The 17,645-nt window shown below is 38.3% G+C and overlaps 3 protein-coding genes across 4 annotated transcripts in view; all 3 read right to left on the bottom strand.

The window, feature by feature from the left end:
- Nucleotides 1-541: 541 nt before the first annotated feature.
- LOC120413277 (tRNA (cytosine(38)-C(5))-methyltransferase) lies at nucleotides 542-1,800 on the bottom strand. The gene is made up of 2 exons (XM_039574008.2): nucleotides 1,550-1,800; nucleotides 542-1,495 (listed from the first exon to the last, which is right to left on the bottom strand). Exons 1-2 carry the CDS (start codon nucleotides 1,647-1,649, stop codon nucleotides 558-560), a joined length of 1,038 nt encoding a protein of 345 aa, XP_039429942.1. The 5' UTR covers nucleotides 1,650-1,800; the 3' UTR covers nucleotides 542-557.
- A 494-nt stretch (nucleotides 1,801-2,294) lies between these two features.
- On the bottom strand, nucleotides 2,295-4,517 carry LOC120413276 (lysosomal aspartic protease). The gene is made up of 4 exons (XM_039574006.2): nucleotides 4,361-4,517; nucleotides 4,003-4,113; nucleotides 3,489-3,618; nucleotides 2,295-3,415 (listed from the first exon to the last, which is right to left on the bottom strand). Exons 2-4 carry the CDS (start codon nucleotides 4,065-4,067, stop codon nucleotides 2,447-2,449), a joined length of 1,164 nt encoding a protein of 387 aa, XP_039429940.1. The 5' UTR covers nucleotides 4,068-4,113; nucleotides 4,361-4,517; the 3' UTR covers nucleotides 2,295-2,446.
- A 3,218-nt stretch (nucleotides 4,518-7,735) lies between these two features.
- LOC120413292 (uncharacterized) overlaps nucleotides 7,736-17,645 on the bottom strand; it is a 124,364-nt gene continuing 114,454 nt past the window's right edge. The window contains exons 12-14 of one of the 2 annotated variants that reach the window (XM_052706251.1): nucleotides 17,251-17,526; nucleotides 16,741-16,946; nucleotides 7,736-9,176 (exon numbers count right to left, since the gene is read on the bottom strand). In XM_052706251.1, the coding sequence (XP_052562211.1) occupies nucleotides 8,711-9,176; nucleotides 16,741-16,946; nucleotides 17,251-17,526 (948 nt within the window). In that variant the 3' untranslated portion in view covers nucleotides 7,736-8,710. The remainder of the gene's footprint in view (nucleotides 9,177-16,740; nucleotides 16,947-17,250; nucleotides 17,527-17,645) is intronic. The other variant, XM_052706252.1, reaches the window with a different exon arrangement.

Below are 17,645 nucleotides of genomic sequence, written 5' to 3'. Positions count from 1 at the left end.
GTGTGACCACTTCTTCGGCACATACCCAACAAATGTGTTGAGAGATGCAGGTGACCAGGAGAACATTATTGGTTTCAAAGATTGTGAGATGCAAATTCCAGGCACCCTCAGAAAATTGGGCATGAGCCGCTTCTGCGGCGAAGTGTTTGACTCCAAAGCACTTATCAAAATCTGTAAATGCCCGCTGTGTGGGACTCAACTGAACTCCAATAGGTCGCGGTAGAGCTGTCGAATCGACCTGCGTCGAATGGAACGCGTGGAGCGGAAAAGAAGGAGGAAGACCGCGAGAATCGCGACCACGTCGTAGAGGTGGTAAATGTTGTGTATTGTGATTAATTATTCAGCGAATCAAACATTAGCGAGTAATTGTCACACTATTAACCAACAATCTACCTATTTACCTTTGTAAATGGTGCGTTTATTTTTAAGGCATAAAATCTGACTTACCAGGCAATCCTGCTTCTAGGTACTTAAAGTTTACGTCCGTGTTAGGGAAGCGCTATTTTGGTGGCCAAAATATTTAACATGCAAAAGACAACAATCCAATTTCAACAACTTTATTCCATCTCATCAAACAACGACGAAACCACCAGCACATTTATGCTGTTCCCCAGCACCCGATAGCACTGCTTATCCGTCGTCCCCTTGGGGAACCCAAACCCCTCCGGAAACGACATCAGTCGCGCGACCTCCTTCGGCGTAAAATACCGCACCTTCAAGCTGGCCCTCAACCGGTCCTGCTCCTCGGCGTCCTCAGCCAGTCCAATCTGCGCATAAATCCGGTCAAATTCCTCCCTCGCCAGCGGACTGTACACCGAACCGGTCCCCTCGGCGTAGTGCGTGTACGCCTTGGTGAAGCACATCGAGTTGCGCGAGTCGGGCGTGCAAATGTCCATGATGGCGAGCCGCTTCCGCAGCAGGTCCGGCTTGAGCAGGTATCGGCTGAGGTGGTCGCCGTCGTCGGGTTCTACGATTTCGCTGATTGATTTTAGACTCTTTACGTGCTTGTTGTGGGGTTTGACGATGATTTCCTGGGTGGGTCCCTCAAACGGTGTTCTTTTTGCGACGCAGTAGTACCGATGCCGGGTGTTGGGTACTCCGTAATCGTGCGGGGAGAGAATGAACTCCCGGAAGAAGAAACCGGCTGCGGTTAGGCGAACCTTGTACTGCTCGCAAGCTTGTGAGCGTTCGAATCCCTTGACGTTCTCTAACAGGACGAATCGCACCTGTGGGATTTTGTCGAGTAGGTCGCACAGGTGCACGAACGGATCCGCCCGTCGATCTTCCACGTCTTTGAAGTGGCCGTTTCGGGTGAACGGTTGACAGGGAGGGGACATCAGGATTACGTTGGCGCCCAGTTGGTGGATGCGTTCCGGGGTGAGACTGAGGATGTTGCTGTTTTTGGCTGCGCCCGGGCCGAAGTTGTGGTTGTAGATGGTGTTGGCCACCGGGTTGATTTCCATCGCGGCTACCACGCGGAACGGTTTGCCGGCGCCTGTAGTGGGACGGAGGTTAGTTGATGGAGTTTGGGTTGAGGTTAAATACTTACGGCGAATGGCATAGTGCATGCCACCGATTCCGCTGAACAGCTCCAGAACGCGGTATTCCGAAGGATTTTGTTCATTTTGATCAAGCTGTTGAGGTTCCATGCTGGTTTGTTTTGATATTTGAAATCAGCCGGTTTTATGTTTACAGTCAGATCAACGTTCTGTAAAGAGAAGTGATGTGGTTTGACGTCTTTGTTAGTGTTGGTGTGATGTCATGTAATAACAAAATGTATGCGATGCGTTTTACAATAAGTTTCTCAAATATAGGTATCTGAATATTTGTCAAACTTTTTGCAAAATGGATCACGCTGTAATAGTTATAGCTGTTAATTGGTTTATTTTAGTTGTTGATTCGATCAAAAGTTTTCATATACAACTAATGTATGATCCGATAAAAATCAGAAAGCCAGTAAATAAATCTCAAACTCAACCAGATTTGTGGTGGCGTTTATTGTCCTTCTTCATCCCTTTCTAATCATTACACAAACAAAAGCTGCCCAACGCCCAAATTACGATCATTCGACGGCACTCTAGGATTGCCGTTTATACTGCTTGTGGAGCCATGTTTGCCATCGAGAATGTTTGTACACTTTGCAACGTCGTACAGCGGTATTCTGATTTCGCAGAACCGTTCATTCGTCTAGTGACCCGTTCCGATAACCTTTCGCCGCTGAGTCAAAATCGCCTTCTTCAGAGATAGTTGCAGGGAATTTCTTTTCTGTTCCATCCAAGGGGCCGCACTCCTGCTACGATAAACTGCTTTATTTGTTTCCAATCGCTGAATTCGAAAAGAGTCCTGAACGGTAAGAACTTGCTAGCTGAAAAGAACGAAATTTAGTCACATTTTAAAGATTTTTTTAGCGTGGTATGAGATAGTGAAACTTTGGAAGCTGCCGCTCTTAGATGGCCGTAGCGAAGCCAACCCGGTCGTTGCCCATGTCGAACTCGGTGTAGTATTTGCCGATGAACACGTCACCCAGGATCCACAGCGGACCGTTCGGCGGCGGGATGTCGATGCCCATGAAGCCGGACAGGCAGATCGTTTTGCCCATCTGGGCGATGCGCAGGATGTAGTCGGCGCCCTCCAGCTCGAACTCCTTGCCGCCGAGCACGAACTTGATTTTGGGCAGTTTCGGGATCAGCGAGCAGTCGACCATGTATTCACCGTTGATGATGGGCGTTCCGCCGATGGCCTTGTTGATGGCGGTCACTTCCGAGGTGGGGCCGGCGATCAGACTGGTGCCGGTGTCGGCGATGGCCTCGCAGCCGTTGTTGCAGAACTCGGTGTCGCCCACCTTGACCGAGTCCATCTTGAACTGCCAGTAGGCCTTACGGTCGACGGGGAGGTACGTGAAGTCACCGGTGTACTTGGCCGAGTCGGAGCCTCCGAAGATGATTTCGCCTCCTTCGGCGGCGCTCGGGTCACGGTTCAGGTAGAACGAGAAGACGGGCGAATCGATCAGACCCTGGTTGTACATGTTGTAGAAGGGCGGGACGACTCCGTCGACGGAGATCGAGCTGTAGCCGAGTCCGAGGATTCCATCAAACTTGGCCGCCACAAAGACCAGCCCAGGTTCGTTGATGGCTTCGGCAAAGGTTTGCTTCTGGATGGCTACGCCGCCGACGGTGACGGTGTCCGTGGACAGATATCCGGACAGGCTACCCGAACCGTACTGGATGGCAAAAGCGGTGCCGTTCTTCTCGAACGTCGACGACTTCTTGGCGTTGTACTTGTTGTGCATGAGGCAAGCGATGTTCGTGAAGGAGCACTCCTTCGACGGGACCCACAGGTTCGAGGAACCGGTGTCGAACACTACCTTGAAGCTCTGCGGCGGCGTTCCGATCGTGATGGCGCCAAAGTATTGAGCCTACCGAAGGGGGAAATGTGTCTCAAAGGTTTAGCCAGGCATGACGAAGCAGTTTTGAGCAGGGAAAACTTACATCCATGTAGTTGGACAGCGGCTCGGGGGCCGGTCCGCCGTAGTTGCTGTACTTAAGGCGCAGTTGCTTGACCTCGGTGTCAACATTTCTGAAATGCGTCCGCGCCGAATCGGTCTTGTGCAGCTGAACTCTGAGGAAGAAGAGGCAGATTATTACTCACGAGAACAAAGAGAGATTTCAATTTCATTTGGCTTATTTATCAATTGAGCAAACGTTATTTACAGGTTGCTGAGCTGCTATCAACGAGCTGACCGCTAGACGGTCGAATGACTCATTCTTGTTTAAGCTTTGTGCTCTACTTGCCATTCGTAATAATCATTATGTTCGCAAATCAGATTAGAAATGTTTACAGAATGACCCAATTCTCATGCTACAATGTCAGCACAAAAATCAATATTTTGCTCATTTTCTCAATTCGATTGAAAATTTTATGATGCAATTTTGAGGAAAAACCCAAAATTGAACTCCTTCCCCTAACTTTACTATCATGATTATTGTAGAGGAGAACACTTACCTAACCAAGTCGGCCTGGGCCACTGCGACCAGGGCGATCAAAGCAATCGCTGATTTAATTAGCATCGTGCCGGCTGCCGGTGCACGCTTCCGTCGGACTAGAATCCGATTCCTAGGACAGAAAAAAATCGAGAAAAAAAAATCACGTTATCACCCAAACTTAATTAGCAGTTCAACGGCCTTTGTTTTTTCGTAAACAAAAATAAAGTGAGACGCAGATAAACAAAATTTCGTCACACAAAACTACGTTTCTAAGAAAATAATAGAGAAAAGAACACCATTTTGTTTCGTCCGGAAACAACTACCTGCTCAATCCCAAATCCATAATCTACAAACCAACAAAGAAAAGGACCTCTTACCTGTTTGTGTACTTGAAAGGATTCTTTGGTGTCGAGAAGGACCGGGGAGGACGAAAGTGAGAAAACGATGCACTTGCTTCAAGAAACCGCTCGAGAATGATCGTAAGACCAACGCAGAGGTTGCTGCGATGAGTCGAGGAAAATTTTGTTTTTTGATGTTTTGAATGCGCTGTCAGGATGGGGGTACCCAAATTTGGGTTGAGTGGAAGCTTTCTCTTGGTTTGGTGACGTTCGTGATGTTTGGTTGAAAGCTTTGTGATGCGTTGGTTTGAGTCTGGGATGTGGGGTGGAAATATATTCCGAAAATGGCAAATAGAAACATGTTTAAAGGCTAGTATGCAGATCGGAAGGAAAGGGGTTAAGAAATAGCATTACGAACAGCAGAACAAAGGAGAGGGAGCGATTTCTTGGGGCTTTTCTTCACCCTCTCTGACTTGCTTGCGCTGCCGCTGCTGCCCATTTGATTTTTTCCTTGACCGGTTCCTTCCGAAGTGCGTATACCGCTTAATTAGTTTTCAGTTTTCTGGCACTCTAAAATTTGTGAAATGCCATTTGACCAAAAATCTTTTATAAGTTATATTTTTAAATGTCAGGTAGGTTTTTTGTTCATTTGAATTTTGTTACAAAAAATATGAAAATTATTTTACACATAAACATTTCTTGTTGGTTTGTTATGCCTTTTTAAAGTTGTGGCTAAATTTTGTATTATTTTTTTTTTCAATCTTATCTGAAGAACTCTTCAGCCTTTAGTAATAAAAATCTTGAAACAAAACCGTAAACAATGTTTTAAATATAATTATTGCAGGTTGTATTCACCATTCCACGTGGACACTTTTTAGTAAATTCTTGATCCCTGTGAGCCAATTGTCCATACAGATTTTTTTGTGTCAGAAATTTTGGAAAAAAATCGAGCCAAACATTTCATTAGGGCACAAAACCAAAACGTAAACATTCGGGATTATTCCACTATTCCATTCATTAGTACACTTCCTACATGCCCTCCAAGAATCAGATTGATAAAAAACAATTTCCTATTGAAAAAAACAAAAACACAAAAGGGCCCATAACAATGTTCACTCCGAACCAGAAAAAAAGTTCAATTGTGCCCTTTTATTTTTAGTTAATTTTTCGTAGTTGAGGAACTTTCTATGTTATAAAGTGAACTTTTCATACATTCTTAACACTAATTCACTTCAAAACAACGTTTGGTTTACGTTTCACCAAGGATTTCTGCAGATAAAAAATTTCGTCGAAACACAATATTTAATAGGTCCCGCGGTGCACTTTTGAAGAATTTTTATGTTTCACATGCCTTATTCTCACCATTCGATCACAAAACTTCACCAATTAATATAATGTTCGCTGAATTCCTCATTATTTCTAACTGAACAAAAGGTCCCATAAACATCATTCAAAACAACAATCGGATGACAGCGCTTTAGTGCCCTTTCAATTCTCTTCGAAGTTGCATCTAGAAAGGGTCCATTGTGAACAACAGCTGGAAAGTTAAAAGGGCCCAATAACTAGATTTTTTTAAATTCGTGCTTGCCATTTCATTAGGGCACATAACTTTTGTAGACAAGAGTGTGTCCCTTTCACACCTTATGTAAAATGTCATTTGAGGGAAAGGGATACACTATTGTTTACAAAAGTTTTGTGCCCATTTGAAATGTTAGGCTCCAATTATGAGTTTTATTGCGAAAATCAACATAAATTAAGAAGCATTCAAGCAGAGTTGAGAATAATGATGTGTTTTATCGTATCATAAGTAAAAATACCATCAGTCAAGCTTATTTTTTAAATAGGAATTGAAACAAGTTGTGCACTTTTTGCAAGCGATTTTCTCGAATCGTGGTTTTTGGTTTTGTGCCCTAATGAATTGTTTGGCTCGATATCACAAATTGAAGCTTAATTTTAGACCCAATTATTTCCAATGTTTGTTCTAACATTTTCATTGTAAATAAATTTCTATTATATTAAATTTTGAAAGCAAAAAACTGTTTAAAACAGATATAAAGCTTTTAAAGTTAAATATTTTCATGAAATGTTCAATCTTTTAGCACTAACTTTTTTATTATATGTGTCTCACCCCTCGGTTAACATGTTAAAAATAACGTATTTTTAAAACAGATAACAATCAAATAATATTTGAACGTATTTTCAGTATTCAAAATCAGAATTAATCATAAAATGTATATTTTGTAAAGTATGAAAATAGAATTTAAAAAATCTTCTAAACAAGAGCACCATGTTTTGAAAACTTTGCTTTGTTTGGAAATTTATTGAATATTTTACCATAATTTCAAAAGCCACGGAAAAGTTTAATTTAAAACTACTCAATTGATTTAGTTTAAATTTTAGTAGTTTCAATCGAGGGAAGGGAAAAATTTTCAAAATATGTGAACAGTCTGGACTTGATTATCCAAGGCCTCTGACAAATTTTACTTCGGATAATCGAATCACAACAAAAAAATCTTATGTCTTATGTTTGATTTTTGAGTGTTAGTACGACCCTAAACTACTCTAAAGTGATTAAGAATTTTTAAAATGGCGGTTACGGAATACAAAAAATGCATTTGGTAATTTTTAGGGCAATCATTTCAAATTTGACTAAAATGGGGTCGCACATCTCGAATTAGATGATAAAAATAAGAAAATGAAAAAAAAAATACTTTTTTTTGTTCGTAATTCGATTAGTCGAAGTCCCATACAAACCTTCGGATAATCGAAACTTCGGGCAGTCGAGTCTGGACTGTATAAATAAAACAAGAACAAAATGAAAAGGCATTTTTCGGCCAACCGAAAAAAATAAAAAAATGGGAAAATATAAAAAAAGCGTCTTAATTTCGTTTTCTTAAAAAGAACATTGCAAAATATTCAAAGTTGACAAATAATGAAAATTGAACATTAAAATTTTTCGATAGTTTTTTATAATCGATGAATATAATGTTTTTATTACTGAATTATAAATATTTGTCGAAAATATAACTCTAGATTTTAAAATAGTGTTTCTCAACCGGCGAAAGAGGAATGAGGATGCAATGTACTTCAAGTGCCTTTAAACGGTTTTGCAACAAACAATCCTCGTTTAAAAGCTTTTTGAAGCCTTCACGCTTAAAAAAATCTTTCAATAAGAATAGATTTTTTTTCATCTTACATTTTTTCTCCTTAAATTTGGTTAACTATAAAGTAAAGCTAACAAAAATCATATTTTCGATTGAAGAAAACGAAAATAAAATAAAAGAGATTTAGTATAATTTATTCTTTAAAAAAAAATAAGATAAAAGCGTTTTAAATATTTTTTCCAAAAATTTTCACATTATTTGTATTATAGTTTGTGATATTATATTCATCCAAGTAACAACAAAATACGCGTTAATTTTTTTCTAATAAACATTTTTACTTTATTATAACTATTCAACGAAACATGAAATTTGTGCCTATGCGCAGCTCGTATAAAAAAATGGGGGACATTTCGTGGGGGGTCATCGCTATTGTTCTCCCGCTGTTTATGTGCACAACAGTTTTTGTTTGTCGTGTTCTTCATCGGTATGCTGTTTTGCTGTTGATAATTACTACTAGTTTTGACCCTTGTTTATTTTTGTTATTTAATTTGAGTGGGATATTAATAATACGATCTGTTTCGCTTTTGCTAGGTAATATTGGATTGTTCGTATGTTTGATTTTTAAGCTTTTTCAAAGTGGGTTTTTATTTTTGTATTGGCAGTGAGAAGTAATAGGTCTAACTTTTTCTTTTGTGTGTTTAGATTTATTTTTTGCTTGCAGGTTGAAAAGTAATGATAACAATAATCACAATATAGTTGCTTCTTTTCTTTTATCAATTGTCTTTTTTTATTTAAGCAGCATTTTATAATATTCATAACGTTTTTTTCCGCTAGTCTTTCGCTTCTTTCTCATTTATTGTTCTCTCGCACAGTTTCGATTTTACAGGTAATCTTACAACGTAATATTGCAACGAAATCTTTGATTTATGTTTACTATGTGCGAAGGGTGCTGCGTGTGCGCGCTTGCATCAATGTTTACGTGAGCTTGTTTTCCACTTTATTTGTAACTGTTAAATGTTTCTCACTGTCTCGTTGGCTCATTCGCTCTCGCTTTCTCTCGTAATTAAATAAGTGTCGTCAAAAACAGGATAAAATTAAGGTTCTTTCTTGCCATCATTTTCACTTTTCGCTTTTTCTTTTACGATTGTTTTTTTTTTTGTTTATAAGCTTAAAATATGTATCTTTTTATCTCGTTTTATTGTATATTTATAGTATAATTATAACTGTAATGATAAACCTTTATACAACAAGCTATCGACTAAGGGCAAAAAGCACCTCCCACCCCTCAACCAATCAAGCTGAGCCGGCTGTTGGTTTTCCTCAGGTGGGCCCTCCACGGAATAATCTGCTCGCTTTCGTCCTCATCGTCCCCGTTTCCAGCTCCATTCTTCCCGTTCACCACCGACAGATTCTCCATCGAACTGCGCGTGCTCAGCCCGTTAATGTTGGTGTTGCTGCTGCTGTTGCTCCCATTGCCATTCCCGTTGGCATGATGGTGGTGGCCATTCGACGACCCACCGCCATTCGAGTTCGAGTTGTTGTTGTTGTTGTTCTCCTTGTTGAACCGGGCCGACACCATCGCAAGCGTCGACGAGGTCGAGGTCGGATCGTTGTGGTGGTTGCTGGCCGACGACGAGGACGGCGTGAAGCTGATGTTGTCGATCGACATGGCGCGCTGGTTCATGCGCGAGCGCCACGTGTCCGTGGTGCGGCGCGTCGTCTCCTCGACGCGGGGCGTGTAGATTGAGGACCTGAAGGAGGATGGAATTGGTCAGAATTGTGTATTCAAAATACAATATTTACTTTCGAACATTCTACTAACTACAAATTTCGACAATGTTTGTTTTAACATGTTTGTAAATCCAGAGTATGTTTAAAGGCCATACTTTAATAAGCTATCGTGTTTCATATGTTTATTAGGACCTTAACAAAAAATCTGGAAATAATGTTTCCCGTAATGAAATCTATGATGATCATTTTAATATTGGACACTTTTTCGTTATACTAAAAAAAAATACAAATTTGCTGCTGATTAGGATGACAAGAACAATTTAAAATTTTGTAAAATCTCGAGAGAACTCCCTGGCTTGATTCTTTAGGCAAAATGTGAATGAGAGCCAACCAAAAATAGAGAAAAGTTTTTACGAAAACCAACTGACAAAATTCGAAACATTGTAACATTTTATGAAGTATAACGTTAATACTTAATTGTAGGTACATATAAATAAATAAGTAACTGGACAATTTTGGGGGCGAGACCTGCCGGCTAGATTCTTTCGTTTTCGTTTTCGTTTTACGGAGCAAGGTGGGGGACGCGGCCTCAAGTCAGTCCAAGTCCGGTTTCTTGTGGAAAAAAGGGTAGTGGCCGAACTAGTATTGCATACCAAATGAACACCACCGGAAGATATAGGGGATCGGGAGGGGGAAGGTGAAAGAAAATTAGTGTAGGTGTGAGTAGTAAGAACTTGGATGACTTAAGCAGTTACGTTAATCTAACTTTAAAACTGAATATAGGAAATCTGAAATTATAATTCAATCAAAAACTCAATTGAGATTTATACAAAGGGAACCTATGATGTATTTCAAATCTAAAGGTAATCAAATAAATTAACTGGAAAATGAAAGATGAAAACTAACTTGTCAAGGGCATTTTTTCTGGACCCCGTCCTGTCGCGTCCGTCAGTAGTCTTGTCGTACACTGCAACTAACTTTAATTTAACTAATCATTTATGTCCAATTATTCATTTCAGAAAAACTAACTAACTTGAAACAACAACCTCAACTAAACTGTCTGAAAGTAACTTGAATCTCAAATCCCCGAAATTTTAATTACAAAGCCAAACATTTCTTTGCCTATTTTTAAAAACTGTCTTGCTGCTTCCAAAAACAATAAACATTAATGAAACGTTCATATTTTACAAGTTGAACACTCGTTGTTAAGACGACTATTTCGTGCCTTCCATTTCATTAGGGCACACAAGCTCTGCGAACAAGAGTGTATCCCTATCATATATCGTATGTAATTTGAGTGAAAGAGACACAATCCTGTTCACACCTGTGTGTCCTTTTGAAATGTTAGGCTCTATTTGATCGTCAAAACTCCAGTAGATTCTCGATTCGCAACAATGATCGATACAACCATAATCCGAAAACCGTTAGTTCAACAGATTAACGAATTTTGTCCGATATCATTTCATTATTGATTGATCGAGACTCTATGGAAATTTTGACAATTCAAAATGGTTAGTATACCACTTCAATTGAAATCAGAAATTCTGATAGCATTACTAAACTGGCTTACACATAACTGAAGTCGATTCGATTAGAATATCTAAGCAAAGCATGATCGTCATTTTGAGATCATATTAACAAAAAGAAAGTTGAAATAAAATCAGATAGACCGTCAAATAGAGAAAAGTTGGGATAAAAAGAAATGGAAAAAGAAAGCATCGAAATATGAAAATTTAAGAACTAAAAAAATCTTCTACAGAAGTAGGAAAACATAGAGAGATTGACAACCAGTGAGCCGACTATAAATAATAAAGACAACTAAAGTCACATACCTGATGATGGGTAATACCTTGGGTAGTACCCATCTTACCGCTCACTGGAAAAGGCACTTTTTGCGGGAGCTGCAATTGCTTGATGGCCTACATGCCTTGGCGATCCCCAAGTTGAAGTTTCAATCGCTTACAGCCGCATCCGGAACATCACGCAGACCCTGTAGTTTCTCATCGTCCTTTTAATGTTCGTCTTCCTTCCTTCTGGTGTATGCTGCTTTCTTTGGCTGTTCATGTTTTCATTCATGGCTGCTTGTATGATCTGGAACATGGCTGCTTGTATGATCTGGAACTGGTTCGAAAAGAACAGAACAAAAAGAACAGCAGTATCTTCCGAAAATAAACTAACATAAATATGACAACAATAACATTTCGTCGCGCATCGTAGCTTATCGTGTGAGTACTCGCGCTAGTACTACAGAGTAAAAGCACTTTCCATCATGTGGTGATCTGGTCCGCGTGAGCGCTTTTCTTCAAAGAGGTCGTTTTGTTCTTAAGAGAACATCTTTGTAAGCGTTGCCCATAGGATAGCTTACCGTTTTGAAGACTGCTGAGGATCCGGATCCCTTGCAGCCTGTCACTACAGTTAACTCATCCCTTTATCCTCCATCCGCCACCCGGAGGCACGCGCCGTAGGGCTGCCAAAGTCCTGACGACCCACAGGACCTGGGAAAACCAATCTTATCGTCCCCAAGCGTAAAGACTTTAAGACTAGCTTTCATCACCAAAGCCCACGGGGCGAGACCTGCCGGCTAGATTCTGAAGCAATATTTTTCCTCATATATTTTTGCGAATTTTTCCATGCAAAATTCAACGATCTATAGGGACCCTTTTACCTCAACCGATAAGGCTCAAAATTGACATTGTTACTTATTTTTGCTTTAGGAATTGAGCCAGAGGTTATCCCTAACGCTGATATGTATCCAGATTTTCAGGCGTAGATGGCGTTACGAATGGTGCACGCCGAAATGTCAACCTTACAAAAAAGTGTGCCGTGACATAACAGCCACACTTTTTTTGTAATGTTGGTATCACTGCGCGATTTTGACATTTCGACGTGCACCATTCGTAACGCCATCTTCGCTTAAAAATCTAGATACGTGAAGGTGGGTCTATGAGGTCGATTGAAGAAGTTCATTTTTCGAGTGAAAAATGGTATGGTGAGGAAGGCAAAAAACAATTCCAGATGGCCGAAAACGCAAAGGAGCGGATTCGAAAAGGTAATGAATGCTTCAGTTCTATAAAGTTGTCGACACCCCTAAAGAGATTTTTTGAGAATGAAAATCGAGAATAATGATCCCGGTCATTTCGTGGATTTTACGCTCTCTGTTTGTTCTTGTTTTTTTTTTTAATTTTATTGTTTGCTGAATTCTTCTTCTTCCAATAAGCACAGACAAACAGACGGAAATCTGTTTTAAATTTCCATTGATCAATCATTTAACGGTCAGTTTGAATGATTATAAACTCACCACGGAAATATTGAACTCACCACAGCTCATTCACAAAAAAAATAATAAGTCCGTTGAAAATATGTTTTGAAGTTTATGTCGACCCTCCCCCGCACGCTTTCAAAATCGGTCCGAAAAATCAGTGGGCAAAAACATATTTTTTCCAAAAATCTTCAAAATTTTAATGTTAAAAGAAGTCTAATTAACTGCGTTTAAAATCATATTTAGCTTTTTTGAGATCGATCAATAATATCTGCAAAAAGTTTTTTTTTTCGACAAAAAAAAACAATTTCCTATTGATATTTTGAAAAATAAAGATTGCAAAACATCTAGGCAAGTGTAAAATGCATTTTAAATCCCTTTTTTCATTGAAATGTTAATAAAACCATGGTTTGTAATTAGTTTTTTTTATTTGTTTGTGAAGTTGTTTAAGATTGCATAAATGCAATACATTTAATTTATATTTTAACAAAATGTGTTGGGCTTACTCTCAATGTTTTTGAACAATGATTAAAAATACATTAAACATGAATCATTAAAAAAAATCATCATAAATCATAAAAAAATAAAAATTGAAATATCAAGCCAAGTTTTAAAATGCAGTTTTCAAAAAATGTAAGATTTAACGAAAACAAAAATTTCAGCTAATTTTTTTTTTGCGTTGTACATTACCAAAAATTTATGAAATTTCAAAAAAAAATTTGAATTAACCCAAACATGCTAAAAATAATTCTAAACGCAGGGGAATGCATTTTAAATTGCATTTAAATATCCATTAAACATCAGAACTTTTTTGAAAAAAAAATTTGTTTTGCCAAAAACTTTAAATGAAATTTGCACCAGCCTAAACGTAGCAAAATTTTGTGACCTTAAAATTGCAAATATTTTGCAAAATTTTCTATTAAACACGCTATTTATTTTTTCTCTACGGATGCGGAAATCGATTTTTCATTGTATTTTGTATGAAACTTTGTCCATGCATTTCCTATGTGAAAAAAGAAGTCATTTTGCATCATTAGTTTTTCCATACAAGTCTCCAAATAGGAAGACTGGTCATTAGGGTGGTCCAAATCCTGGCTTTCTCGGGGCTACCCCCTGAAATCAAAGATTGACACATCACTAGGCTAAATTCCGAATTTGAGCTCATTCTGACCACGGGAACCCCTGCCCTCTAATCGTTCGAAGTTGGTATGGAAAGAATCGTCTTTGAACCGGCTGCACAAAAACGGTCCTTCTTTTCGGAAGCTAATAACTTTTCAGCAAAAAATCCTAAAAATATGGTGTCTTCGTGGAAGTTGTTCTAAATTTATTGATGGTCCTACATCTGAGAATTGATAAAGATTGAATGAATATTGCGCCCTCCACAGGTAAAAACTGAAATAGTTGCTTTTCTCCATATATTTGGATGATTTTTCCCATACAAACTTCAAGCAATTAGAGGGAGGGTTTTCCGTGGTCAGAATGAGCTCTAATTTGGTGATTGGTGAATGAAGTGGTCATTTAATCTTTGATTTCTGGAGCAACACGAGAAAAGGGCGGATAAGCATTTTGACAGCTGGAACTTTTTTGCAAATTCCGAGCCCTCAGGTAACTTTTTCACACAACTCGAAATGTGAAGCAATAGCTTGCCTCCTCAGCTACCTCTTAACACTGCAGGTTTCGTTAAATAGGCTCAGAATTTACAAAATAGTTACAGCTGTCAAAATGCTTATGCGCCCTTTTCAAATGTTGCTCCAGATTTGAGGAAGTAGCCCCAAAAAAGCCTGGATTTGTACCACCCTATTGGTCATACAAAATGACATTGAATGCAGGGAGACCACTCAAATCCCATTTTCAAATTCCCGACTTTTTCCCGACTTTTTTCCAGACTTTTCCAGAAAGCTCAAATAATAGGCATTTCTTATCTAAATAATGATTTCAAACAAAAACTCTCTATAAGAAAAGTCAAAATCAACCACCGAAAAAAAATATTCTAAATTAATTTAAAAACATCCAACTATTGGCAATTTTTGTAAACACAGAAACTGAACAACAAATTAAAAAAAATACTTCAAAAATTGAAATTCATTATTATGACTCAGAGTAAAAACACAAACAATTAGTCCTAAAAAAATCGAGAGTTCAACAATACTTATAACTTTCATGTTATTTTTTAAATTGACAAACGTATAGTTTTTTGATACTTCGTTTCAACTGGAAATGGCAAAAAGTTAAAGATAACTGAATTTAAAATTTTATTCCCATTTCTCCCACTTATTTTAAGCAAAATGTTTGAAGAGAAAAAACTTTTAAACAATTTTGCCATAACTCAAAATTTCATGTTTTTTTTTGCTGTTTCAATATTTTTATCATGTTTCAACGCTTATACTGCCGTTCTACGCATAATTGTCCCATGTCAGTTTTGGACGATTTTGACTTTATGACATTTTTAAGTTTAGTCTGATGTCACATAACATCTGGTACTTTGTTCGGAAACTCATTGAAAACAACACCAAGTCTGTTTGTCCCATCGTTTTACTTCTACGCATAATTGTCCCACCAAGTATTTTCTTCCCCGGAATCAATAGTTTTACTAAGCATTATGTCTTGCTTTCCTGTTGTATAGCAAGAGAATCACAAATAAGGGTGATAAACTGCTAACTGGGGCGATTAGGGACACATAGGGCTAATAGGAACCCACGGGACTATTATGCGTAGAAACACAGAAATCGGTCGAAAAATTTCAATCGCGTTTTTCTCAGTTGCACTTTTTCGAACATGGGACAATTATGCGTAGAACGGCAGTTTATTATACTCACAAAAAAGTTCAAGGGCAACATTTGGAAAAAATATTTGAAATTACTTAATGAATTCAGTTAAACAATTAAAAATATTTACAAAAAAAAACCATTGCCAAACTCAAGTTGGAATCAGTTTTCAAATATACAATCTATGTGACAAAATTAAATAGAATCATAACTCTAAGCTGGGCACCAGGCTCTATTTTTATATTAGTTTTTCATCAACCTAACCTCTTGTTGGTAAACAAAAATGAATAGAGATCATTAGATTAATCTCAAAAATTATGAAAATCGGTGTCAACTGCATCCAATATTTATTAAGATTTTGAATGTCTTAAACAGCTTTTCCATACTCAAATATATTGAAATAATGAAAAGATCCTTAAGTTTACAGTAATTTACAAAACCAGAATTGAGTGAATTTAATTTGAAAATTGTACAAAATATAACAAAATTATTCAAAAGTTAAAATTAATTTTCAAACAAGTATGCTTGGAATTCCCGACTATTCCCGACTTTTTGACAAAAAATCATAAATTCCCGACTTTTTCCCAATTTTGGCGGATTTTTGCGAATTCCCGACTTTTTCCCGACTTTCCCGATTTCCCGACTTGAGTGGCCACCCTGAAAATGGGTATGTAAATGTATGAAATTTTGTATTTTGAAGGGAGGGATTTTCAAATCGATTTGGTGTCTTTGGCAAAGTTGTAGGTTATGTGTATGACTTTAAAAAAATAATTACACGAAAATTGTTTTTCTTTATCTTTTAGGATTAAATGTTAAATTCCCGAAATACGTATTTTTAAATTTTTAGAATTTTAAAGTATTTTTAAATACAGTTCTTTATCCGAACTTTCATAAAAAAAAATTCCGCTACACCGCTATAACCAATAATTATAAATATACGGAAACACCCTTTTTAGTAACATTTTAGGTTTTAGTAAACCATAAAAGCCTATCAAGGCTGTATAGGGAATTAAAGAACCATCATAAAACCGGCAAGTTAAAAAAATAATGCTTTGGATAAATTTAAGCCAAAAATTAGTAAAAAATATTTACCTTATAAAAAGTTAAATGTGCTATCCAGACTAATTTTCAACAGTAATCCATGTGCTTTGGGTTTTGTTTACAAATGTCGTAATTCTTTTTGAAAATTTAGTTTAGATTTAAAAATTCAAAAATATTTTTAAATTTTCTATTAACTTTCAACAGAATATATTTGTTAGTGAATACTGAAAATGACAAATTCATTCTCCAAAGTCGGTTTTGATTGTAGATAAAAACTAGTTTTTTTTTTAAAAAAAAGCTTTTTTTAAAATGAATTTTGAGCAAATTGCTATTCACTTCTCAAATTGGTATGTTTTATTTTAAAACTCAATAATCAGTGTTAAATAGTCATTTCAAAGCAATTTTAGTACTGGCCCATTTAACGCAAATGACTCAATTACTATCAATGTCACTGCGGAATTCGAAATAAAAATGTATCACGTGGCTTTTTGAAAAGCACGACAAAAATAACACACTTACTTGAGCTTACTCTCCGCCTCCTCCTTCCGCGCCATCAGGTCCCGCTTCCACTTGGGGATGGCCGAAAGGCGCCGATCTTCGGCTTCCCGCGCCAACCGATCCTCAAACTCCTTCTTGGCCTTCTCGGCTGCCTTCTTCGCCAGCATTTGGCGCTTCCAGTCCGGAATGATGTTACCGGCGTTGTCCCGCTCCGGCACCTGCAAAGACTTGCCGTGTTGAGTAAAAGAGAGGAGGAGGAGCCATAGAGGGTGGGGAGGGTGATTGTGTGTGAGTGTGAATGACGAATGATGGTGGTGAAAAAGGGAGAAAGAGAATGAAACAGAGAGAAATGGTGAATGAAATTGTGCAATAGATGGAGCGCGCGTGCGCGCTCACGTGGTTGCCTACTTTCAGGCTCTTTTTTTAAATCAGACCACGTGGCGCGCGCGTCGCCCTTCAAGAAATGGGTGCGTTTAGTAAACGAACAGAAAATCTTCTTCGTCCGGGTGGCCGTTTGCGATTGGAACGTACTTGCTTTGGTGCTCCACCTACCTGGTCCACGTAGTTGGAGGCCGTGAATTGTCGCGTGACCTCGGAGTACACCTCGGTGGCCTGTTTGTCCTCGAGTTTAGCGCGCTCGACCTTCATCTTTTTCACGCCGGCAATGTCCTTGGACATTTTCAGCTCCGCGATCAGGTCCGTCTTCTGGGACAGGAACTGCTCGTTCGTCGAGGACAGACACTGCATGCTCATGCTGCGCGTCGGCGCGGAAAAGGTTTTGGAGAGCATTTTGTCCGTGCGGCGGAGCTGGAGGTCGAGGGGGAAATATAAAAATAAAAGTTACTCAAATTTATTTACAATGCTTACTTTTCATATTTCTTAAATTGTGACTTGAAATTAAATAAAAGTTTGAAAAAAGATTTTTT

The sequence above is a fragment of the Culex pipiens genome, chromosome 1 (assembly GCF_016801865.2).
Source record: "Culex pipiens pallens isolate TS chromosome 1, TS_CPP_V2, whole genome shotgun sequence".
NCBI classification, from domain to species: Eukaryota; Metazoa; Arthropoda; class Insecta; order Diptera; family Culicidae; genus Culex; species Culex pipiens.
The sequence above is the reverse complement of the archived record's forward strand: the minus strand, read 5'-3'. Positions and strand labels throughout refer to the sequence as shown.

Bases quoted from the DNA above. Each gene is read 5' to 3' on its own strand.
- LOC120413277 (XM_039574008.2), bottom strand. From the start codon at position 1,649: ATGGAACCTCAACAGCTTGATCAAAATGAACAAAATCCTTCGGAATAC. The intron at 1,496-1,549 runs GTAAGTATTTAA...GTCCCACTACAG, and splicing joins CATGCACTATGCCATTCGCC to GCGCCGGCAAACCGTTCCGC.
- LOC120413276 (XM_039574006.2), bottom strand. From the start codon at position 4,067: ATGCTAATTAAATCAGCGATTGCTTTGATCGCCCTGGTCGCAGTGGCC. The intron at 3,619-4,002 runs GTAAGTGTTCTC...CTTCTTCCTCAG, and splicing joins GCCCAGGCCGACTTGGTTAG to AGTTCAGCTGCACAAGACCG. The intron at 3,416-3,488 runs GTAAGTTTTCCC...CCCCTTCGGTAG, and splicing joins CGCTGTCCAACTACATGGAT to GCTCAATACTTTGGCGCCAT.